This window comes from Nerophis ophidion, linkage group LG12, assembly GCF_033978795.1.
Source record: "Nerophis ophidion isolate RoL-2023_Sa linkage group LG12, RoL_Noph_v1.0, whole genome shotgun sequence".
Classification (NCBI taxonomy): domain Eukaryota; kingdom Metazoa; phylum Chordata; class Actinopteri; order Syngnathiformes; family Syngnathidae; genus Nerophis; species Nerophis ophidion.
Genome location: NC_084622.1, coordinates 37,102,245 through 37,128,481, shown reverse-complemented (window position 1 = coordinate 37,128,481; position 26,237 = coordinate 37,102,245). Strand labels below are relative to the sequence as shown.

Here is a 26,237-nt window from a genome sequence, read left to right as displayed (position 1 = left end):
CTGAGTTGGTAAAGGTTCATTCTAGATTATAAATTGTGCCTCTGTGTAGTAGGTTTTGGCCATAAAATGAGAAGTGGGTCAACTTTGACATTAAACTTAAGACTATGGGATCACTAGAAAGACATGAAAATACGCTGGTTTCGGTTTTTTTTTTTTCTTTTTCCTGCTTGAGGATTATGATTAATTCTTCGTCCAAACGGAAGATACAAACATCCTATCAGTCGGTTTTCCAGTTAGAGCAGACACTATACAGTAAGTGGTTGTATATTGTATTGTATTATTTTGTTCATTAATTTGTATTTTTTATTTAGCACTTAGAAACAGTTCTATCAGCTGGATCTGCTCAGCACTCAGCTTCTAAACCTTGTAGCTGATCCTCCATATATTCAGGCTCAGAAATATAAAGTTCTGGATCATCATTTGTCGCAAAGTACTGTAGTCCTTGTCTCTCATGAAGTCTGCCTTGATTAGTAGTAGTTGTTTTTGTTGTTGAAGGAAATAGTGAACGTTGTAATATGTCTGTAAAATCAATACGTAGCCGTTTGTTTAAAATGTCCAAAATACATAACCAGAACATGTTGTTATGAATGCCTGTCACTACATTACATACAGTATATACCTACAGCAAGTATATAAAACGTTGGAGTTTTTGAATGTTTTTAGAGGGCTGTATAAATAAGCTGAATAGACCAACTCCTATTATCTCCATTGTTGGCTGACTCCTGCAAGCGTTTTTTCACAAGTTAGATATATATATACTGTAGCATATAAAAAATAAAAACATGTGCAATTTTCTCTTAAATAATAGCAGCTTTTACAATTAGGCTCTAACTTGATAGGCAGTGCTAGTTATCTGCAGTTATGCAGTAAAAGACAGGCTGATGCCGGTGCTGGTGGAGATTCACTTTTGAACGGGATCGAAAACGTCATTCTTTCAAAGTTACATTTTTGCGCTAATGTTTCCGGTATTTTTTCCTTTGTGATGAAATATTCACTTTGTAAATGCACTTGGAAAATTATTCCTAGAAATCAAAACAATGGGAACCGGTTCTTAACAAGAACTGCTTTTCGATTCCCATCCGTACTGACTGAAGGGGTCATTAGTTGAATGCCTTAGGAATGCTTCTATCCTACATTTCATTGCGTTACATATAAGAGTAACTGTTACTGGTACATACAAATGTAACTATTACAGTACATACAAGGGTAACTATTGCTGGTACATTCAAGCGTAACTATTACAGTAGATACAAGGGTTAACTATTACAGGACATACAAGGGTAACTATTACAGGACATAGAAGTGTAACTATCTCAGTACATACAAGGAGTAACCATTATGGTACATAAAAGACTAAAACTATTATAGTACATACAAGCGGAACTATTGCAGTACATACAAGGAGTAACCATTACGGTACATACAATGCTAACTATTATGGTTAGTGCTGCAACTAACGATTATTCTGAAAGTCGATTAGTCAACGAGTATCTTAACGATTAGTCGGATAATAAAGCGTACACCTATTTAATGGCTCTAATTTTAGTCATTGATTATCTAAATGATTAGTCCGATAATAAAGCGTACACCTATTTAATGACTTTAATTTTAGTCAATGATTATCTTAACGATTAGTCGGATAATAAAGCGTACACCTATTTAATGGCTCAAATTTTAGTCAATGATTATCTTAACGATTAGTCTGATAATAAAGCGTACACCTATTTAATGGCTCAAATTTTTCCATTGACTTCTAAATGCAGCTGAAGTTATTTTAGGCATGGGCTTGCTAAAAACAAAGATGACTAATTCATTCATATATATACATTTTTACTGTAACTGTGCTGCTGAATCAGTTGTAACAAAAATCAATATGACTATTAAAATGTCCATTTCAAAGAAAGGAAAGGCAAATTGCTATTTAAAAAAACATTTAAAATAGAAGCAATGACAACAAACACAAAACACAAAATCAAACTTTCTTGAAAAGAAAACAATTAGCCTTTTGTGATGTTTAAAAAACTGCACACTGGTATATTGACTATTAATTAACTCCTGGCTGGCAGGTGTAGCACTCAGATTACTCAATGTATAGAATTTTATCTTTGATTAATTCTTAAAATGTTGGCTATTTAATAGATTGTATGTTTAATCTTGTGATACCTTCACATTGGCGCCTGCCTGTCTCACACTCTGTGTGTGTGTGTGTGTGTGTGTGTGTGTGTGTGTGTGTGTGTGTGTGTGTGAGTGTGTGTGTGCGTGCGCGTGTGCACGCGCTTCACGTATGTCATTTTGCCTTTTTTTAAGGCTTTTTTAAGTACTTGAATTGATGTCGACAAAATTTCATCATGCCTCTGCTTTAAATGCTCACATATCTCAGATGTACTGCCATAAAAAAAAAAAAGCTCCGCTTTGCAAAATGAGCAAGGTATTCATGTTTTAACAAGAATAAAAGGAAACGTTCCCACACTTTACATGTTGTCACTGGCGATGTTTTTTTCGCAAGTGGCGATGTGGACCTGCTTTCGCCCAGAAAAAAACGAGTGAAGACGTCGTCACTATGCTCGAGAAATATACGGTAGTTGACGACAATGTCGACTAATCGTTGCAGGCCTAATTTTGGTACATACAAGGGGTAACCATGCAGATGTAAGTGTACTTTGGCCTGTAGAAGACATGGTTAGCGGAAGTGCTAAGGAAAAGCCAGAGCTTGAAAAGCCTCGTCCACCACTAAGGTCTAAACCAGGGGTCTCAAACTCAATTTACCTGGGGGCCACTGGATGCAGAAACTGGGTGAGGCTGGGCCGCAAGAAAATATTTCTTAAAAAATCTAACATGCACTTTTTAATGAATTCACCTTCTATGAATGGCTTTCCCACCCGAGCAACATACTTGTCAACCCTCCCGATTTTTCCGGGAGACTCCTGACTTTCAGTGCACCTCCCGACAATCTACCGGTGCAACCATTTTCCCGAATTTTTCCCAATTTTCACCCGGCCGACATTATTAAGGGCTGCTCTGACTGCACTGCCTTTAACGTCCTCTACAACAGTGGTTCTCAACATTTTTTCAGCGATGTACCCCCTGTGAACATTATTTTAATTTAAGTACCCCCTAATCAGAGCAAAGCATTTTGGTTGAAAAAAAGAGATAAAGAAGTAAAATACAGCACTATGTCATCAGTTTCTGATTTATTAAATTGTATAACAGTGCAAAATATTGCTCATTTGTAGTGGTCTTTCTTGAACTATTTGGAAAAAAAGATATAAAAATAACTAAAAAACTTGTTGAAAAATAAACAAGTGATTCAATGATAAATGCAGATTTCTACACATAGAAGTAATCATCAACTTAAAGTGCCCTCTTTGGGGATTGTAATAGAGATCCATCTGGATTCATCAACTTCATTCTAAACATTTCTTCACAAAAAAACAAATCTTCAACATCAATATTTATGGAACATGTCCATAAAAAGTCCAGCTGTCAACACAATGTTAGATTGTTGTATTATTTTTCCACAGTTTCTGAACTTACATTCATAATTCATTTAATTATTATTCAGTAAACATATGTATAAAGGATTTATGAATTGCTCCTGTTTTTAGAATGTTTTTAATGAATCTCACTTGTCCCTTGGCATACCTTCAAGTACCTCCAGGGGTCCGCACACCCCCGAAAGAAGACTACTGCTCCACTACATGTCATTGCGCCCACTCTTATACCACAGAACCAATGTGGCGGCTCTGTAACATGTTGTGTGAGACTTGTGCAGAACAACGTCAGAGGTTGCAAGACGTACTTGTTCAACAGTCATACACGTCACACTAAGGGTGCCCATAAAAAAACTTTTAACACTGTTACAAATATGCGCCACACTTTGAACCCACACCAAACAAGAATGACAAACACTTTTTGGGAGAATTCCCGCACCCTAACACAACTTAAACACAAGAGATCAAAAATACCCAGAACACCTTGCAGGGCTACAATATACAACACCTCAACCGACGCAAGTAGGGAGGGTGGGGGGTTGGTGGTATAAGGGGTGGGATTCTGGGTAATTGTTCTGGTGTGTTTATGTTGCGTTACGATGTGGATGTTCTCCCGAAATGTGCTTGTCATTCTTGTTTGGTGTGGGTTCACAGTCCGGCACATATTTGTAACAGTGTTAAAAACATTTTTTACAGCCACCCTTAGTGTGACGTGTGTAGCTGTTGATCAAATATATTTTGCAATACTACACGTGCGTCTCCCATGGCCAGATGCAACATACAAGTGGGCTTGCACGCTGTCAGTTCAGGATGTAGAGGGCGCCAAAGGCAGTGCCGTTATGGCACTCCCTGAATATTGTTGATCTGGTAAAAATTGATAGGGGCTTCGAGAGAATTGGTGCCCTGAAAATCAGGGGTCTCCCGGGAAAATTGGGGTCGTTGGCAAGTATGACGCTGTCAGGCACCGTTCATATTAAATTATGAACTCGCGGGCCGCACCAACATTAAATTGTCATATCAAAGCGCGGGCCGCATAATAACGTCTCGCGGGCCGCATGTTTGAGACCCCTGGTCTAAACAGTTCAACCTCCCACTGAAATACATGAACCAACAAATAAGTGGATAAGATGATGAACCAACAAATAAGTGGATAAGATGATATCAGTGTGTTGCCAGTGTTACTACTTAATGCTGCACCACAGTGAATAACTCACTCTGCAAACTGTCACTGTTGTCTTCATCATGCCACTTTTAATTTATTTGTTGGTTCTATTAAATAATATAACTAATTATTATTTTTTTCTTTTTAGCCAAGATTTTCCTGCTGAGTTTACATTTTCTTTGTTTCATTTAAAAAATTATTGAAGCAGTTTACACAAAAACTATGAACTTTTTCTTTAGCATTTTGTTCCTTGACTGTACCGAAGGACTCAAATGTGGCTTATGGTGGATTACTGGATGACAATACGATTACTTTGCCACCCCTACTAACTATACATGATAGACAAATCTGTACTGTAGCCATACTTGGCAACCTTGAGACCTCCGATTTCAGGAGGTGGGGGTGAGGGCCGTGGTGGGGGGCGGGACGGGGGCGTGGTTAAGAGGGGAGGAGTATATTTACAGCTGTTGTGTGCTCAGTTGTGAACTGCACTCTAAAAGCCGTAGATGTTATTGTCACACTTGTATGATTGATTGATTGATTGATTGATACTTTTATTAGTAGATTGCACAGTACAGTACATATTCCGTACAATTGACCACTAAATGGTAACATCCGAATAAGTTTTTCAACTTGTTTAAGTCGGGGTCCACGTTAATCAATTCATGGTACAAATATATACTATCAACATAATACAGTCATCACACAAGTTAATCATCATAGTATGTACATTGAATTATTTACATTATTTACAATCCGGGGGGTGGGATGAGGAACTTTGGTTGATATCAGTACTTCAGTCATCAACAATTGCATCAACAGAGAAATGGACATCGAAACAGTGTAGATCTTACTTAGTAGGATATGTACAGTGAGCAGAGAACGTAGTGAGTTCAGATAGCATAAGAACAAGTATATACATTAGAAATACATTCGATTATTTACATTAAGTTATTTACAATCCGGGGAGATGGGATGTGAATGGAGGAGGATATTAGTAAAGGGTTGAAGTTGCCAAGAGGTGTTGCTTGGAGGTGTTGTGGTGCATGTACAGTACATGGCAGTATTGTTCCGGTTTAAGAGTGTGACAACATTGCTGTTTACGGCAGACGAACTGCTTTAGGGTAGACAAAAACGTGACTGCTGTTGTTTTGTGTTGTTACCGCGCTGGCAGGACGTTAATGAAACTGCCTAACAATAAACCCACATAAGAAACCAAGAACTGGCCCTCGATCATTCTACAGTTATAACGTCTTTGGGCAGACACGCTGTTTATATTGTGGGAAGGCGGGCGTGAAAACAGGCTGTCCTCACTCAGGTCCGCATGAAGCTTGAGGGGGCGTGGCCTCCAGCTCCGCCTGAATTTTGTGAGATTTTCGGGAGAAAATTTGTCCCGGGAGGTTTTCGAAGGAGAGCGCTGAATTTCGAGAGTCTCCCGGAAAATCCGGGAGGGTTGGCAAGTATGACTGGAGCTCACATTTGATACTTAGTAGTAAAATCTTCAAAATAATGACAGATGATCATTTTAGTGTTGCTAAAAAATGTACTATACAGGCATGTGATTTTTCCGTCTTAAGTCGGAATTCCGTCTTTTTTAATTTCGGGGGAAAAAAAAATATTTTCTGTTTTTCCGTGTTTTTTTTTCGACCCTTAGTCAAGATTGGTTTACTTGCCGATTCGTCTTTTATAATCGAGACGTAGCTTATATTACGCCGTAGTTGATTGGTCGATATGTTCCTTGTGACCAATCAGGACTTCTGTTATGAATGATGACAGTATTACCGACATTTTCCAAATGTAAACGATGTCGGTACTCGAGAGAAAAGACGCTTCACGAGTAAAAGATATTGATTAACATGTCAAAAATAAGTTTCGATGGGACTTGATGGAAAGGGAAATCCCGGATACTGTTGGGAAGAAGGAAGTTACGACTTTGTTCGGCGATTTTATTCGGAAAATCGATCGTCCCAGAAAAGTTTTGTGCATGTGGTGTCATGATAATTATTGACTATGGATCACAAGATTTCAAGGCTTTGGAAGTACATGCGAAACGCCAAAAACATATGAAACAACTTGAAGCAAGGAAAATAAACTTTTCACTAGCCGGTACTTTTGGATGTCAACCGAAAGTGAGCAAACCTTACGGACTTCATCCTTTGTTTACATCGACAACTGCCGTAGACATAGAGGGGACAGATCCACCCAAACAACCCACTTCAGTTGCAGACAGAGTAGTTAATAATGAGGTAAGCTAAAAAATATTTGCGTGCAAATTACGCATGTGTGTTTTAAATATTAACCAATTATTGCTTTGCGAGTTATAAATGTTTTTTTCTAAAAATAAAAAGCCACAATGGGAGATGTCCTTTATCAAATAGCTTGTAAGATGGATATTTCCACATACAGTGCAATCCAATCAGTAAAGTATGGCCTAAGAGCTAAAAAGAAATCAGCCTAAGAGCTAAAAAGAAATCATCATTGTCATGGACCCTGTCAACGGAAAACTGTGTCTCAAGATCAGAACCTCAAGCAAGAGGTACAGGGATAATCTAGATCAGATGGAAGTGGAGAGAGTCCAAGAGGCAGAAGTTGGCAGTGAAATCCAAAATAGAAGCTACAAAAGCAAAGACAAAAAGGAAATGCAGGCTGCTCAGAAATTTGCAAGGAAAGCTGATGTTAGGGCTCTCTCCGAGCAAGTAAATGTGTGAAGTGAAGTAATGTGTTAATACTGTAAATGAAATGTAGATAATAACACTGATCAATGTGACACCTGTGGATGTGAAATGAACACAAGATTTAAATATTAGTGACTAAATGCTGTTGGGACTGAACCATATACAGTGATTCATTAGGATAATTGGGGTATGTATGTTCTATTAATGATGTTTTCATGTCTTTAAACACTAAAATATTTTCTTCAAATGGTGCTGTCTTTGTTAATTTTAGCATGTTAAATTGGTGAAAAACCAGGAGCTTCGGTTGCCCCCTTCGTCCCCCAGACCCCCGGAAACTTTTTCGGTCTTTTTCATTGTGGTCAAATCACATGCCTGACTATAGCCCCTGATCATTTCAGCTCTACAGTACTGTAGAACAGTAGATACTCGCAATGTAGACTACTGTAAAAGTTGGAAGAGTTGTAGTAACCCTGTTAATGTTACTTATGTGCTGATACATCAGATAACATTTCATCCGTAAGTGTTATTAGTGCACTTGTTTACTTTCCACAGAACCTCAAGCATCTGCTGAAGGATGTCACCCTTGAGAATCTGATTTCTCACAGAAGTCTGCTGCATGACGGCAAACTGGTGCGCGCAGGTCCGCACTTTGCAAGCAGATGCACATCAGACATGCCGACACAATCTTATGCCATCTTACTCTGCTTCACTCCCAGAGAACTCAAAGCTCATCGATGTCTATCTGTTCCTCTTCGATGAGTTCCTGCTCATCACCAAGCTAAAGAGGAACAAGAAGGTGCGTAGCCATCTTCCATTCCATCACACCGCCTCCCTCACGTGCTTCCTCTCTGCATTGTAAGCAGAGGTCCATCGGTCCAGAACAGAATCCCCTGAGGCTGCCACAGAACCAGGAACTGGATCAGCTGCTGAAGGAAGGATGCACCTTCACGGTTCTTGACCAGCCCGTTTCTTTGGACCGTCTCCAGCTCAGGAACATTGATCAGCTCAATGCATCAAGTAATAAGATAACATGTTCGATGTACTTGTTTGCTACCAATGACGGCATTTGTTGATTGTACTTTTTGTGTAGCGTCAGGGCTTCCTCATTCCTTCATAATAATGCACCGGAACCGCTACCAGCAGTGCATCGGTGCTTTCATCCTACAGGCTAGCTCAGAGGCTTCCAAGGTAAATTATGCTGAATTTCCCCCAGGGATCAATAAAGTACTTTCTATTCTATTCTATTCTATTACAATACAATAATAATTGTCAGGGGATATCTCCGTATGCGGTAGTTTTACCCGAAGAGTTTTGCGTGAGTTGTCCATCGTCGCCTGTCAGATTAGTCAATAAGCTCATTCTTTTTCTCTGTCGTCTTGTTGTGGGGCAGACTGACTCGTACATGCACATGCATCCTCCACTGTTGCCATTTCTAATACAAAGTAATGTATAGTTCAAACTTATATCTGTGAGTAGACTCTATATGGAAGTGCTAAAAACTACAACATGGCTGACAGGGAGAAGACCCGGTCGAAGTAGTCAGGTAAATAAGACCGTTCACAAAACGGCACATGCTGAAGAGACAGTCAGACAGCAGCTTGAAGATGATCTGTAAAACATAATCTATGCACAAGTTTGACCAAAGAACCACCATGACATGTTATGTAGACTACTGTACAAGGAAGTGTTTTAAACGTAGAAAAAACAAATCATAATATGACCCGTTTAAGTCCTGTCTTTAAATCTACTTATTTTCAGGCTTTTAACTCTGCATGAATCGTGTGTTCTTCAGTTTCTTTTATTTATTGATTTGAATCATTTGTATTGATTTGTTTTTACTTGGCCTGGGCGATATGGCCTAAAAATTAAATCTCTGCTTTTCCTATTTTTTTCGCTCTAAATTTTGAAGAAACCATTGAATCCAAATGACAAAGATAATTCAGAACATGCTTTTTGTTTATTTGATCAAAAACTACTAGATTGAAATGACACTGCATACACTAGAACTTACTCTAGGCAAAATTCAAATTTGAAAAATGTTGTTTTTGTACTTTTTAATTAAATCATTTTCAATGAATTGAATTAAGAGCGAGTTTCACGGTGGCAGAGGGGTTAGTGCGTCTGCCTCACATTACGAAGGTCCTGCAGTCCTGGGTCCAAATCCAGGCTCGGGATCTTTCTGTGTGGAGTTTGCATGTTCTCCCCGTGAATGCGTGGGTTCCCTCCGGGTACTCCGGCTTCCTCCCACCTCCAAAGACATGCACCCTGGGATAGGTTGATTGGCAACACTAAATTGGCCCTAGTGTGTGAATGTGAGTGTGAATGTTGTCTGTCTATCTGTGTTGGCCCTGCGGTGAGGTGGCGACTTGTCCAGGGTGTACCCCGCCTTCCGCCCGATTGTAGCTGAGATAGGCGCCAGCGCCCCCCGCGACCCCAAAAGGGAATAAGCGGTAGAAAATGGATGGATGGATGAATTAATAGCTTCTTCTGGGACACAATACTTTTGACTTGAATAAAAGAATTCTATTAACTGCATGCAAATAAATAATAATCTCCAACATTGATGTCAATGAAGTGAAGTCTTAATATTTCTGTCTTGAATTAGGTACTTCTGTAAATAAAAATGTAGTGTTATACATTGCTCGCAAAAAAAAAAAAATTCAAGTCAAACATTGAGAGGACTATAGTTTTAGTAAGTGGATAAAGAGAGGCGTTTTAATTCACACATCTTGGCGGTGTGCAGAGTGATTGCTCAGCATCATACATGCTATCATCATACAAACCTGCTGTAAACGATTCCACCACAGTAAGTTGATTTTTAGCCAGGAGTTTGTTTGTTGGTGCAGTATTGTTCCACTCAAATCAGTTTTATTTCCCACACTCGACTGGAGGCTTCAGTTTAAGATGCAGGAATAAGTTTGTTGTCTTTTTTAGACAAACTTTGGGAATGTGAGTGTGAATATTTTCTGTCTATCTGTGTTGGCCCCCTGATGAGGTAGCGACTTGTCCAGGGTGTACACTGCCTTCCCCCCGTGTGCATTCTGCCTTCCCCCCGTGTGCTCCCTGCCTACCCCCCCGTGTGCTTGTTAGGCTCCAGCACCCCCCATGACCTATAAGGGAGAAGCGGTATAAAATGGATGGATGGAAGCAGTCACTTGTTCCACACCTGTTTCCGCAAAACCAAAGTACTAACAACACTTTAATTTTCTGTGGAACAAAAGTCTCGCTTTCCTTAGCGTTAGCATAAGCTATGTTTTGCTAGTACTGCTAAGGAATTAGGGGTACAGCGCAAACTACGGATGCTCCCGAGGGACAAAAAGTATGCCGTAGCAATAGGAGAAAAACTTTTTTTTTTTATTTAACCCTTCTTCAACAAAAAAACTCAAATATATCGATTTTATTGATGTATCGCCCAGGCCTATTTTTACATAATGACAGTGTTTTTATTTACTTCCTTATTCATCTATTGTTATTTTAAATGCTTTTAATTTATGTATTTTTCTATTGTTTTATAATGTGTAGTACATGTGTAGACACAATGTGTTTGTTAATAGTGTTATATAAATAAAGTAGATTTAGCTTTGGCTTTTTAAAGTAGCTGTCATTGAATGTATATTCTATAATAACATGACTGCAACTTGTTAGTTGCTTCTGTGCAGTGTGTCTACATGCACTTCCTGCACGTCAAGTATGTGTGGACGATACAGGGTGAGTAGAAAGTCTGAACAAACTAATTCCTTGTGTCGATGAGCAAATTGCATTAAATATAATACATAGTAATTGTAACAAATATAGACATTTTAAAAAAGTATACGTTGTGCTGAACCACTAGTGGAAACATAAGCTAGCCGGTGGAGTTCTTATTACATTTTTTATTTAAAACATGTAGCCGTGATCAAGTTGCCAACGACCCCTTTAACTTTTTAGCAGTGCCATTAATCTTTTGAATCAGATTAAACACGCTTGTTATGGTTGAGTAATCACAGTAAATGACTTGCATGATTTCAATTAAGTTGAAAACAGACCCCAATATTCTGACCCAAATGCAATTTTAGTGACAGAATATCTTATGGAACATTTTTGAAATGTGTTACTTAAATACACGCCGGTTCAAAATAGTTTTCTCTTGAGTTTGATTGATTGATTGAAACTTATATTAGTAGATGGCACAGTACAATCCAATCCAATCCACTTTATTTATATAGCACATTTAAACAACAATAACGTTTCCAAAGTGCTGCACAGCCATGTTAAAAACAATATTATGCTCCACCAATGACTGAGTAAAAAAAAAAATGAATAAAAATAAAACCAATAAAAACAATATAAAAACAAATATGATTAAAAACTATTTTAAAGGGTAAAATCAATTAAAACAGTAAAATAAAAATCAAAGTGTATAAAAAACACAGAGGACAACAGAGGACAGAGGACCACACAACTCACGTAGTGTTAAAAGCCAAAGAATAAAAGTGGGTCTTAAGACGAGACTTAAAACACTCCACGGTGGAAGCAGTTTGAACATGGAGGGGCAGAGTGTTCCAGAGTTTAGGGCCGACCACAGAGAAGGCCCTGTCTCCCCTGGTCTTAAGTCTGGTCTTGGGCACCACGAGCTGGAACTGGCTCTCGGACCTCAGAGCGGGCGCAGGGATGTAAATTTGGATGAGGTCCGAGATATATTGAGGTGCCAGTCCATGTAAAGATTTAAAAACAAACAGCAATGTTTTAAAATCAATTATAAAATGAACAGGGAGCCAGTGCAAACTCTGAAGAATTGGGGTTATATGCTGGCATTTCCTGGCCCCTGTTAAAAGTCGTGCTGCCGCGTTCTGGACTAACTGCAACCGGGAGAGAGCTTTTTGGCTAATGCCAGCATAAAGTGCATTGCAGTAGTCCAGGCCACTTGAAATAAAAGCATGCACGACTTGTTCAAAAAGGTTAAAAGATAAAAACGGTTTAACCTTTACTAAAAGACGAAGGTGATAAAAACACGATTTTAAAACACCATTGACTTGTCTAGTTTAAAATCGCTGTCTATAGTGACGCCAAGGCTGGTGACTTTGGGACGCACATCATTTTGCAATGGTCCCAAGTCAGTACAGTACATGTTGCGTACAATTGACCACTAAATGGTAACACCCCAATAAGTTTTTCAACTTGTTTAAGTTCATCAATCCATGGTAAAGTTGGGGTTTTGTTTTAGAGTCTAACTCCTCACTCTTCTTTGCACCAGTGCAGTGATTTTCAAACTCTGCGGGCTCCATCTAGTAGTCCGCCAAAGAATTTGAGTAAAGTACAGTGTTTTTTCATCCATCCATTTTCTACCACTTGTCCCTCTCGGGGTCCAGGAGCCTATCCCAGCTGCACTCGGAAGGAACACCCTGGACAAGTCACCAACACAGATGGACAGACAACATTCACACATTTGCATATATTCAAACACAGTGTTAATGTTCAAACTTTATTTAATGTTATAGTGGCCATAAATGTTAATTATTGTAGCATTGGACAGGTTGATAATGGTCTTAAGTTGAAGATGTTAAGATGGCTTATTCTCTGGATGATCAATTTTAATGATCATGTTGAACACACTCCTATACAAGTGACTGAAGGTGCATACTTAGTCAGCAGCCACACATGTCACACTAAGGGTGGGCTTATAAACAACCCCAACCCTGTCATAAACATGTGCCATATAGTGAAACCACACTAAACAACAAGGACAAACATACTGTATATCAGGACAATATTTGCACCTCGGAATTCCCTGCAGCACCAACTCTTCTGGGACACTACAATATACGTATTAAATATAACCTCTGCTATGTTTTTAATGAATACTTTGGGCTACTACGCTACTGGAGTTTAATGTTGGTTAGTATGATGTTACCTGGAGAGCCAAGTTTTTTCTGAAAAAAAGTTTGACAACCACTGTTCTAGTCCAGTGGTTCTCAAATGGGGGTACGCGTACCCCTGGGGGTACTTGAAGGTATGCCAAGTGAAGTGAAGTGAATTATATTTATATAGCGCTTTTTCTCTAGTGACTCAAAGCGCTTTACATAGTGAAACCCAATATCTAAGTTACATTCAAACCAGTGTGGGTGGCACTGGGAGCAGGTGGGTAAAGTGTCTTGCCCAAGGACACAACGGCAGTGACTAGGTTGGCAGAAGCAGGAATCAAACCTGCAATCCTCAGGTTGCTGGCACGGCCACTCTACCAACCGAGCTAAACGGCCCCTGTTTTTTTTCCAAAGGGTGCTTGAGATTTTTTAAAAATATTCTAAAATTGCACTTAAATGTAGAATATATGTAGAATATCCATCCATTTTCTACCGCTTATTCCCTTTTGGGTTCACGGGGGGCGCTGGCGCCTATCTCAGCTACAATCGGGCGGAAGGCGGGGTACACCCTGGACAAGTTGCCACCTCATCGCAGGGCCAACACAGATAGACAGACAACATTCACACTCACATTCACACACTAGGGCCAATTTAGTGTTGCCAATCAACCTATCCCCAGGTGCATGTCTTTGGAAGTGGGAGGAAGCCGGAGTACCCGGAGGGAACCCACGCATTCACGGGGAGAACATGCAAACTCCACACAGAAAGATCCCGAGCCTGGATTTGAACCCAGGACTGCAGGAACTTCGTATTGTGAGGCAGACGCACTAACCCCTCTGCCACCGTGAAGCCCAATGTAGAATATATTTATACTATTCATATATTATATATATAATATGCACCTGGGGATAGGTTGATTGGCAACACTAAATTGGCCCTAGTGTGTGAATGTGAGTGTGAATGTTGTCTGTGTTGGCCCTGTGATGAGGTGGCGACTTGTCCAGGGTGTACGACGCCTTCCGCCCGATTGTAGCTGAGATAGGCGCCAACGACCCCAAAAGGGAATAAGCGGCAGAAAATGAATGGATGGATAGATATTATATTTTTTATTATCGTTTATTGTGAGTGAACTGTGGTGCTGAATTTCCCCCAGGGATCAATAAAGTACATTCTATTCTATTCTAAAAATATCAACAATTCAAAAGTCCTTTATAGATATATTTATTGAATAATATTTCAACAAAATATGAATGTAAGTTCATAAACTGTGAAAAGAAATGCAACAATGCAATATTCAGTGTTGACAGCTAGATTTTTTATGGACATGTTCCATAAATATTGATGTTAAAGATTTATTTTTTTGTGAAGAAATGTTTAGAATTAAGTTCATGAATCCAGATGGATCTCTATTACAATCCCCAAAGAGGGCACTTTAAGTTGATGATTACTTCTATGTGTAGAAATCTTTATTTATAATTGAATCACTTGTATATTTTATAACAAGTTTTTTAGTTATTTTTATATCTTTTTTTTCCAAATAGTTCAAGAAACAGCACCACAAATGAGCAATATTTTGCACTGTTATACAATGTAAAAAATCAGAAACTGATGACATAGTGTTGTATTTTACTTTTTTATCTCTTTTTTTCAACCAAAAATGCTTTGCTCTGATTAGGGGGTACTTGAATTAAAAAAATGTTCACAGAAAAAAAGGTTGAGAACCACTGCTCTAGTGAATGCATGAATTGATTAACGTGGACCCAGACTTAAACAAGTTGAAAAACTTATTTGGGTGTTGTCATTTAGTGGTCGATTGTACATATGTGCTGTACTGTGCAATCTACTAATAAAAGTTTCCATCAATCAATCAAAGCATTGTCCGTGTAAAAACCCACACCTTTCAGGTAAGCATCCACGTAAAGGAGAACGTGTCCTCCAAGATGAATTGTGTGGTTTATCTGCATTCATGCGATCATTTTCATGTAATTAATTGCATGAGTTAATGCATTAAATTTGACAGCCCTACGTCCAAGTCCAATACTTATCATGATACTTGCCTTTTGTTTTGCAGAGAGCGTGGATTTCCAAGATCGAGGACGCGGTGTCGAGCCTGCTGGAGCTGGACTCTCAGCAGCCTCGAGCCAACAGCGCCTCCCTGTGGTTGGAGTCTTCACAGATCTGAGCCCGGCCTCCCTCACTAGTGGAAGATGCACAACTTAACCTTCCTCACACGTCTCGACAATGACTCCCCGAGCACTACACAGGTAGTTGTCGTTGAAGGGCTCTGCTACTCCTCTAGTGCGCTATTAAAGATCTGCTCATTCAGGACAAAGGTGCTCATGGATGTTTCTTCTTGCCATGCTTCGCGGCTCTGATTTTCTGCAACAGTTCGCTTACAAACACTGAACCTGTAATAACGTTGGCAAAAAATTCTGGTTATAGTTACTACCGTATTTCCTTGAATTGCCACCGGGGCGCTAATTAGTTTAAAACTGCTTTTCACTCCTGCGCTTACCAAAGGCATGCGGTAAAAGTAAGCATGCGCTAATTATTTGAAAACCTCTTCTCACTCGGCACTTACCAAAGGCATGCGGTAAAAGTAAGCATGCGCTAATTATTTTAAAACCTCTTCTCACTCGGCACTTACCAAAGGCATGCGGTAAAAGTAAGCATGCGCTAATTATTTTAAAACCTCTTCTCACTCGGCACTTAACAAAGGCATGCGGTAAAAGTAAGCATGCGCTAATTATTTTAAAACCTCTTCTCACTCGGCACTTAACAAAGGCATGCGGTAAAAGTAAGCATGCGCTAATTATTTTAAAACCTCTTCTCACTCGGCACTTAACAAAGGCATGCGGTAAAAGTAAGCATGCGCTAATTATTTTAAAACCTCTTCTCACTCGGCACTTACCAAAGGCATGCGGTAAAAGTAAGCATGCGCTAATTATTTTAAAACCTCTTCTCACTCGGCACTTACCAAAGGCATGCGGTAAAAGTAAGCATGCGCTAATTATTTTAAAACCTCTTCTCACTCGGCACTTACCAAAGGCATGCGGTAAAAGTAAGCATGCGCTAATTATTTGAAAACCTCTTCTCACTCGGCACTTACCAAAGGCATGCGGTAAAAGTAAGCATGCGCTAATTATTTTAAAACCTCTTCTCACTCGGCACTTACCAAAGGCATGCGGTAAAAGTAAGCATGCGCTAATTATTTTAAAACCTCTTCTCACTCGGCACTTAACAAAGGCATGCGGTAAAAGTAAGCATGCGCTAATTATTTTAAAACCTCTTCTCACTCGGCACTTAACAAAGGCATGCGGTAAAAGTAAGCATGCGCTAATTATTTTAAAACCTCTTCTCACTCGGCACTTAACAAAGGCATGCGGTAAAAGTAAGCATGCGCTAATTATTTTAAAACCTCTTCTCACTCGGCACTTACCAAAGGCATGCGGTAAAAGTAAGCATGCGCTAATTATTTTAAAACCTCTTCTCACTCGGCACTTACCAAAGGCATGCGGTAAAAGTAAGCATGCGCTAATTATTTTAAAACCTCTTCTCACTCGGCACTTACCAAAGGCATGCGGTAAAAGTAAGCATGCGCTAATTATTTTAAAACCTCTTCTCACTCGGCACTTATCAAAGGCATGCGGTAAAAGTAAGCATGCGCTAATTATTTGAAAACCTCTTCTCACTCGGCACTTACCAAAGGCATGCGGTAAAAGTAAGCATGCGCTAATTATTTTAAAACCTCTTCTCACTCGGCACTTACCAAAGGCATGCGGTAAAAGTAAGCATGCGCTAATTATTTGAAAACCTCTTCTCACTCGGCACTTACCAAAGGCATGCGGTAAAAGTAAGCATGCGCTAATTATTTGAAAACCTCTTCACTCGGCACTTACCAAAGGCATGCGGTAAAAGTAAGCATGCGCTAATTATTTGAAAACCTCTTCTCACTCGGCACTTACCAAAGGCATGCGGTAAAAGTAACCATGCGCTAATTATTTGAAAACCTCTTCTCACTCGGCACTTACCAAAGGCATGCGGTAAAAGTAAGCATGCGCTAATTATTTGAAAACCTCTTCTCACTCGGCACTTACCAAAGGCATGCGGTAAAAGTAAGCATGCGCTAATTATTTGAAAACCTCTTCACTCGGCACTTACCAAAGGCATGCGGTAAAAGTAAGCATGCGCTAATTATTTGAAAACCTCTTCTCACTCGGCACTTACCAAAGGCATGCGGTAAAAGTAAGCATGCGCTAATTATTTTAAAACCTCTTCTCACTCGGCACTTAACAAAGGCATGCGGTAAAAGTAAGCATGCGCTAATTATTTGAAAACCTCTTCTCACTCGGCACTTACCAAAGGCATGCGGTAAAAGTAAGCATGCGCTAATTATTTTAAAACCTCTTCTCACTCGGCACTTACCAAAGGCATGCGGTAAAAGTAAGCATGCGCTAATTATTTGAAAACCTCTTCTCACTCGGCACTTACCAAAGGCATGCGGTAAAAGTAAGCATGCGCTAATTATTTTAAAACCTCTTCTCACTCGGCACTTACCAAAGGCATGCGGTAAAAGTAAGCATGCGCTAATTATTTTAAAACCTCTTCACTCGGCACTTACCAAAGGCATGCGGTAAAAGTAAGCATGCGCTAATTATTTTAAAACCTCTTCTCACTCGGCACTTAACAAAGGCATGCGGTAAAAGTAAGCATGCGCTAATTATTTGAAAACCTCTTCTCACTCGGCACTTACCAAAGGCATGCGGTAAAAGTAAGCATGCGCTAATTATTTTAAAACCTCTTCTCACTCGGCACTTACCAAAGGCATGCGGTAAAAGTAAGCATGCGCTAATTATTTGAAAACCTCTTCTCACTCGGCACTTACCAAAGGCATGCGGTAAAAGTAAGCATGCGCTAATTATTTGAAAACCTCTTCTCACTCGGCACTTACCAAAGGCATGCGGTAAAAGTAAGCATGCGCTAATTATTTTAAAACCTCTTCTCACTCGGCACTTACCAAAGGCATGCGGTAAAAGTAAGCATGCGCTAATTATTTTAAAACCTCTTCACTCGGCACTTACCAAAGGCATGCGGTAAAAGTAAGCATGCGCTAATTATTTTAAAACCTCTTCTCACTCGGCACTTAACAAAGGCATGCGGTAAAAGTAAGCATGCGCTAATTATTTGAAAACCTCTTCTCACTCGGCACTTACCAAAGGCATGCGGTAAAAGTAAGCATGCGCTAATTATTTGAAAACCTCTTCTCACTCGGCACTTACCAAAGGCATGCGGTAAAAGAAAGCATGCGCTAATTATTTTAAAACCTCTTCTCACTCGGCACTTACCAAAGGCATGCGGTAAAAGTAAGCATGCGCTAATTATTTGAAAACCTCTTCTCACTCGGCACTTACCAAAGGCATGCAGTAAAAATTTGAGTGTGATGTAAGCTTGGATCTTAAATCCTACTGAATAGCTGTTAATCGTCTTCCCTTTATGCGATTTCAAATTACCGGTATTGAAATCAGCCTCCTCCATTTTAAAAATGATGAATGTGAGTGTGAATGTTGTCTATCTGTGTTAGCCCTGCGATGAGGTGGCGACTTGTCCAGGGTGTACCCTGCCTTCCGCCCGATTGTAGCTGAGATAGGCGCCAGCGCCCCCGAAAGGGAATAAGCGGTAGAAAATGGATGGGGAAGTGTCACTCGTGACATCACAAGTTTGACCAGGCAGTAATACTAAGCATGCGCTAATTATTTTGGGAAGCGAGTTTGACCCGGCGGCAATTCAAGGAAATATGTTATATTTATAACAGTCACGTGACTTTAGTTCTGCTCTACAAATAGCAATGCAAAAAACATCCATTTTCTATCACTCGTCCCTCTCTGTGTTGGAGCCTATCCCAGCTGGCGGTGTACACCCTGGACAAGTCACCACCTCATCGCAGGACCAACACAGACAACATTCACACACTCGGGACCATTTAGTAATGTTACCACAAACACTTCAATGAGCAAATGTGATCCCATTATCCATTTTCTACCGCTTGTCCCTTTCGGGTTCGCGGGGGGGTGCTGGAGCCTATCGTAGCGTCATTCAGGTAGTAGGCGCAGTACACCCTGGACAAGTCACCACCTCATCGCAGGGCCAAGACAGGTAGACAACATTCACACACTAGGGCCAATTTAGTGTTGCCAATCAACTTATCCCCAGGTGCATGTCTTTGGAAGTGGGAGGAAGCCGGAGAACCCGCAGTCACGGGGAGATCACGGAAACTTCACACAGAAATCGGGGATCGAACCCAGGCCTTTCGCATTGTGAGGCACAAGCACTAAGCCCTGTTCCATTAATTCCTGTGATATTTGCATATTGCAAAAAAAAAAAAGTCCCAGCTCAAAACGTGTAAACATACTGAATGTTTTATTTAGTTTGTAGTGATAAATTAGAAAATGAACCGATTCACGTGAGCATGGATGACATGTACAGTAGTAACGTAACACAACAGTGCATGAAGGCACACACCAAATAGGACCACTGCCAGCATGACACTACTTTATGCCAGTTAGCGTGTGCAATAGTGGACACAAACCAAAAAGAACATTCGGTTACATGTGGTTTGTGCGTGCTGTAAACAAACAACAAAAAAAAAGTACAACTGATGTGAACATGTGACATCCTTTTATCTGGTTAAAACATGTCAAGGTAATGTCATACATGTTATTCTATACATAATGTTGTTGGAATTTGTACAACCTCAGTGTACATGAGAAGGTGGGCTCTGGATGTGTCTTTTACTGCCAATCTGAGGTAGACATAAATAATACAAGAGGGTTCCTGAAGCTGAGATGGACATTCTTTAGTAATTGTTTTATCTTTTTATTGTTCCAGCCTGCTTCAGTGCTTACACAACAGCACTAAGGAAGAAGTGACTAAAGACAATATTTGACTGCAGTCATAAATTATATAAACAAGCTGCATGACAGACAAGTCAACATAATTACTGCACCTGAAGGCAGCACTGATGTTCTGATTGGCAGGTGGTCTTACAATGTGCATCACGACGGTAGGCCAACATTAAACACACACACACAACTACTTATTGCTATAAAGCACAACACACACGCACACACACAATCCGGCAGTAGTGAATGAGAATTACCAAGCAGCAGAAAAAGAATCCACATGCAGGCACATTTAATGACTGCATTACCAGTTTAAAAAAAAACACTACCTTCTTGAAAAAAATGAATGCACAGAAATAAGAGAAAAGAAAAAGATCATACATGCTGTGCATGGATTAAAGATGTGGATTTGAAGGAAAACATCTGATAAAATACTGAAACATGAAATGTTGCTTTCCTTTTGAAACATTCTTTGGTCACAATGTACAATAATTGTCAAATATTTCGTATATTCAGTCAGAGCAAGATGCAGCAAGTGATCTGACGTCAGCGTTAGATGTTTTATGTTAATTAAAGAAAACAAGTGTTAACGTTCCTCTCCAATTTCAACAGTTAGTTCTCCAGTAGTGAGACGCGGTCGTCCTAAAATAATAGACGTGACGGTTTGTGACTAAATAGTTAGTTGTGTTTACGTTTGCGGGTCAGCTGTGTTTGCCAACACTTTGACTAAGTACAACAGCAGATGAAAAGCTCTTAAAGCCAAAGGTGTTTTCTTTTCTCTGTCGCCACCTTGTGGCAGTTCACAGGATGAGCAAAGGCACAAAAACATAATCCCAGCTGCTCCCACGTGACTTCTGTCGTTGGTGATTTTCTTTCTCATGCCTGTTCTTCTCTGTGAAAGTTCACAAACGTTCCAGGCCACACCAGGAAGTCACATGTGAGTGGGAGTGGACACACTTTAGTCCTCTTATAGTGCACGTTTGATGGGAGAAAGACAGGCGGCGGCCTTTTCAGACGAGGGATGGAAGGAAGGAGGGCAAGAAGGGCCAAGTCAACCATGGAGCTCCTCAAAGCACGTCTCACACACCCGAACTGGTTTCTTCCAGGACGGCGTCAGGGCGTTTCTTGACGAACACTCGGCGCAGAAAATGTTTCCGCAGTGTCTGCAGTGATGCTGCATGAAGACAAACTGTGTTATTTTACAGGGAAGAGACAAAGTCTCTATTGGAAGTTATTAAAGGCCTACTGAAATGAGATTTTCTTATTCAAACGGGGATAGCAGGTCCATTCTATGTGTCATAGTTGATCATTTGGCGATATTGCCATATTTTTGCTGAAAGGATTTAGTAGAGAACATCCACGATAAAGTTTGCAACTTTTGCTTGCTAACAGAAAAGCCCTGCCTCGACCGGAAGTCGCAGACGATGACGTCACATGTTGATGGCTCCTCACATATTCACATTGATTTTAATGGGAGCCTCCAACAAAAAGAGCTATTCAGACCGAGAAAACGACAATTTCCCCATTAATTTGAGCGAGAATGAAAGATTCGTGTTTGAGGATATTGATAGCGACGGACTAGAAAAAACAAAACAAATCAGGTAAAAAAAAAAAGCAATTGCATTGGGACGGATTCCAATGTTTTTAGACACATTTACTAGGATAATTCTGGGAAATCCCTTATCTTTCTATTGTGTTGCTAGTGTTTTAGTGAGATTAATTAGTACCTGATAGTCGGAGGGGTGTGTCCACGGGTGTCTTGAGGCCAGTGTCTGAGGGAAGTCGACGGCAGCAGTATGGACGGCACAAGCTCAGCTGATCTCCGGTAAGTGGCGACTTTTTACCACAATTTTCTCACCGAAAACTGCTGGTTGACATTTGGTCGGGATCCATGTTCACTTGACCGCTCTGATCCATAGTAAAGTTTCACCTCCGGGAATTTTAAACAAGGAATCACTGTGTGTTTGTGTGGCTAAAGGCTAAAGCTTCCCAACTCCATCTTTCTACTTTGACTCCTCCAATATTAATTGAACAAATTGCAAAAGATTCAGCAACACAGATGTCCAAAATACTGTGTAATTATGCGGTTAAAGCAGACGACTTTTAGCTGTGTGTGTGCGCAGCGCTCATATTACCAAACAGTCCGTGACGTCAAGACTACACGTCATCATTCCGCGACGTTTTCAACAATAAACTCGCAATTTAGTAAACTAAAAAGGCCGTATTGGAATGTGTTGCAATGTTAATATTTCATCATTGATATATAAACTATCAGCGTGGTCAGTAGTAGTGGGTTTCAGTAGGCCTTTAAATGATAGTTGTGTGCAAGACAGGTGTGACTAACATGATCCAAACAGTATAGAAGAAATAATGTCCTCACCCTCCTGACAGTGACACTGAAGCCTTTTCCACACGCCATGCAGTTCTGCACCTCGTTATCCTCTGTCCACTTCCTGGTCAGACTCTGGGACTGCTTAATCTAAATAAACAAACAGCCTCATTAAGATATGTGGACTTGCACCAGCAGTGCGTGTGTGTTCTTGTATTTCTAGCCTTCTTGAGACATCAACAAGGAAAAGTACCTTCCCTATGAGGACCGGTGAACAAGTTAGGACTAAAGTCATGGTCTCAATACGGAAAACCATTGCATCTAATGGAGAATGTCTCGGTTGCACTACTGGTGGAGAAATCCATCAAAATTAGGGTGGTCCCAAAAAGGAGGGATTTTTCAAATTGACTGTGTGTCGGTTTTAAAAGTGCTCTCCTCTCTGGTCAACATATGAAATAACAAGTGTGTGTAAGAAATTTAATTGCGCCCTCTTTGGCCAAAATTAATAAAAAACATGATATAAATCTGAGAGACATACTGTAATAACTTGAAGTAAATAATGAAGGTTTAATAATAATAATAATGGATTAGTTTTATATCGCGCTTTTCTATTATTAGATACTCAAAGCGCTCCCAGAGAAGTGGGAACCCATCATTCATTCACACCTGGTGGTGGTAAGCTACATCTGTAGCCACAGCTGCCCTGGGGTAGACTGACGGAAGCGTGGCTGCCAGTTTGTGCCTTCGGCCCCTCCGACCACCACCAATCATTCATTCATCATTCATTCACCAGCGTGAATGAATGATGGGCAAAGGGTGTAGTGTTCTGCCCAAGGACACAACGGCAGCGATTTGGATGTCAATAGGTGGGGAGCGAACCTGCAACCCGCAGGTTTCTGGCACTGCCGCTCCACCTACTACTCCATGCTGTTTAAAAACCAATTACACACAAAAAATTCAAAAGATAAATAAATGAACTAAAAGCAGTCTTTTTCTCACAATGTGTCGAGTTGTTTCTTATAAAATTAGGAACAATTTCTCTTAATCTTTGTTTCTGTAATAATGCAATATTTTCTCGTAAAATTATTACTTTATGTAAAATTATCACTTCTTAATGCAATATGGTGACATTTGTCATATACAATTCTGACTTTTATCCCAATATTGCCATTTTCTGTTCTTGTAAATTAGTGAAATTTTTTGAGTAAAATTCTGATTATTATAATATCGCCAAAATTTTAACGTTTTCTTCCAAAATTGTGACGGATATTGAGTAAAATTCCGAGTCTTTTCATAAAGTTGAAAAAAGTTTGAGCTTTTCTTGTGAAATTGCGACGGATTTTGGATAAAATTCCAACTTTTATCATAATATTGCACAAATGTTCAGTTTTTCTTGTAAAAATTATACTTCCGTTGAGTAAAATTACGACTTTTATTATAATACTGCTAAAATTTTAAGTTTTTCTTGTGAAATTGTGACCTTTTTCTTGTGAAATTCCAACTATTTTTTTACAACAATTAATAAATATTAATGTTGTAAATACAAAAATGATCACTTATGTGGGCCTACTGAGGATGTCGTAGTGGTTTGTGCAGCCCTTTGAGACATTAGTGATTTAGGGCTATATAAGTAAACATTGATTGATTATATATCTAGAAAGGGTGGTCCTAAAGAGGTAGGCATTTTTCAGAGGTCTCAAGAAGGTAACAAATAAAAGAATGTGTGTGTGTGTCTGCTGTGTGCAAGGTTATGTCGCAGACCTGCAGAGACTGGTTCTCTCGGCCTAGCTCCTGCATGGCTGCAGTCGTGTCGTCAAGCTTCCGCCTCATTTCTAGCATCTTGGCCTGCAGCTTCTCCATCTCGCCTTCGCCCGTCACACACCTTTTATTGCAAACGCACACAAGATTGTTTACACAATTTATGTACACGTTGACTAAGGAGTGCAACTTCAATGTACCAAGTTAATTGGTGCTTGAACAGGGTTAGTAAATATAAGTTCAAAGTTAAAGTACCAATGATTGTCACACACACACACACTAGATGTGGCGAAATTATTCTCTGCATTTGACCCATCACCCTTGATCACCCCCATGGGAGGTGAGGGGAGCAGTGGGCAGCAGCGGAATCATTTTTGGTGATTTAAAGGGAAACATTATCACCAGACATGTTAGCGTCAATATATACCTTGATGTTGCAGAAAAAAGACCATATATTTTTTCAACCGATTTCCGAACTCTAAATGGGTGAATTTTGGCGAATTAAACGCCTTTCTATTATTTGCTCTCGGAGCGATGACGTCACCTAGGTAGTCAATCCGTTATTTTCTCAAACACATTACAAACATCGAGTCAAATCAGCTCTGTTATTTTCCGTTTTTTCGACTGTTTTCCGTACCTTGGAGACATCATGCCTCGTCGGTGTGTTGTCTGAGGGTGTAACGACACGATCAGGGACGGATTCAAGTTGACTTACATGGAGTGTGCATCGATTAACACGGCATGCTAATCGATGCTAACATGCTATTTAGGCCAGCTGTATATACATATTGCATTGTTATGCCTCATTTGTAGCTATATTTGCATCCAGCCTTTTCCTCCACCCACATTTAATGCCAAACAAACACATACCAATCGACGGATTTAAGTTGCACCAGTGTCAAAAGATCCGAAAGTCCCTCGTTTGGTCTGCACACTTTACCGGCGATGCTACGACAGACATGTCACAGAGATGTATGGATACGCTGCGACACTCAAAGCAGATGCATTTCCAACGATAAAGTCAACAAAAACACACAGGTGAGTTTTGTTGATGTTATTGACTTATGTGCTAATCAGACATATTTGGTCGCGGCATGACTGCCAGCTAATCGATGCTAACATGCTATTTAGGCTAGCTGTATGTACATTTGTAGCTATATTTGCATCCAGCCTTTCACTCCACCCACATTTAATGCCAAACAAACACTTACCAATCGACAGATTGAAGTTGCTCCTGCACATTTTACCGGCGATGCTACGACAGACATGGCACAGAGATGTATGGATACCCTGCGACACTCAATCGTTGGTTAGAAGGCGATCGCCGAATAGCTTCAATAGCTATTCGCTCAATAGCTTCAGTTTCTTCTTCAATTTTGTTTTTGCTATCTGCCTCCATACTCCAACCATCCGTTTCAATACATGCATAATCTGTTGAATCGCTTAAGCCGCTGAAATTAGAGTCTGAATCCGAGCTAATGTCGCTATATCTTGCTGTGCTATCCGCCATGTTGGCATCACTAAATGACGTCACAGGAAAATGGACGGTGGATTTACAGATAGCGAAAATCAGGCACTTTAAAGCCTTTTTTCGGGATATTCCATGATGGGTAAAATTTTGAAAAAAACTTCGAAAAATGAAATAAGCCACTGGGAACTGATTTTTATTGGTTTTAACCCTTCTGAAATTGTGATAATGTTCCCCTTTAACCCCCAATTCCAACCCTTAATGCTGAGTGCCAAGCAGGGAGGTAATGGGTCCCATTTTTATAGTCTTTGGTATGACTCAGCCGGGGTTTGAACTCACAAACTACCGATCTCTGGGCGGACACTCTAACCACTAGGCTACTGAGTATGTAAAAGTTTGTTTTTTGAAACAAATTTCTCCCTAAGAAACAATGTAAACATGAATAATGGGTTCCAATGAGCGTGGACAACGCTGTGGATACTTCCTGAGACTTGTCCAATAATTTCTTTAGACTCATTTTAGGCTAGCAAAACTAGAACATTTTGTAAAAAGGCCAAAACATTTAAACGGCACACACACAGTAGCTAACTGCTGACTGGATGAGCACCTTAGATC

At 40.0% G+C, this 26,237-nt stretch overlaps 2 protein-coding genes across 6 annotated transcripts in view; one reads left to right on the top strand and one right to left on the bottom strand.

The window, feature by feature from the left end:
* The window catches only part of plekhg7 (pleckstrin homology domain containing, family G (with RhoGef domain) member 7), a 41,764-nt gene extending 26,264 nt beyond the window's left edge, over positions 1 to 15,500 (top strand). For 2 of the 3 annotated variants that reach the window (XM_061917514.1, XM_061917513.1), the window contains exons 13-17: positions 7,881 to 7,968; positions 8,045 to 8,124; positions 8,192 to 8,345; positions 8,419 to 8,516; positions 15,240 to 15,500. In XM_061917514.1, the coding sequence (XP_061773498.1) occupies positions 7,881 to 7,968; positions 8,045 to 8,124; positions 8,192 to 8,345; positions 8,419 to 8,516; positions 15,240 to 15,350 (531 nt within the window). In that variant the 3' untranslated portion in view covers positions 15,351 to 15,500. Of the gene's footprint in view, positions 1 to 7,880; positions 7,969 to 8,044; positions 8,125 to 8,191; positions 8,346 to 8,418; positions 8,517 to 15,239 lie in introns of those variants that run through there. The other variant, XM_061917515.1, reaches the window with a different exon arrangement.
* A 4,066-nt stretch (positions 15,501 to 19,566) lies between these two features.
* Positions 19,567 to 26,237, bottom strand: part of eea1 (early endosome antigen 1) — a 35,377-nt gene continuing 28,706 nt past the window's right edge. For all 3 annotated transcript variants that reach the window (XM_061917508.1, XM_061917509.1, XM_061917510.1), the window contains 3 exons: positions 24,158 to 24,278; positions 22,448 to 22,546; positions 19,567 to 21,241 (listed from right to left, as the gene is read on the bottom strand). In XM_061917508.1, the coding sequence (XP_061773492.1) occupies positions 21,119 to 21,241; positions 22,448 to 22,546; positions 24,158 to 24,278 (343 nt within the window). In that variant the 3' untranslated portion in view covers positions 19,567 to 21,118. The remainder of the gene's footprint in view (positions 21,242 to 22,447; positions 22,547 to 24,157; positions 24,279 to 26,237) is intronic.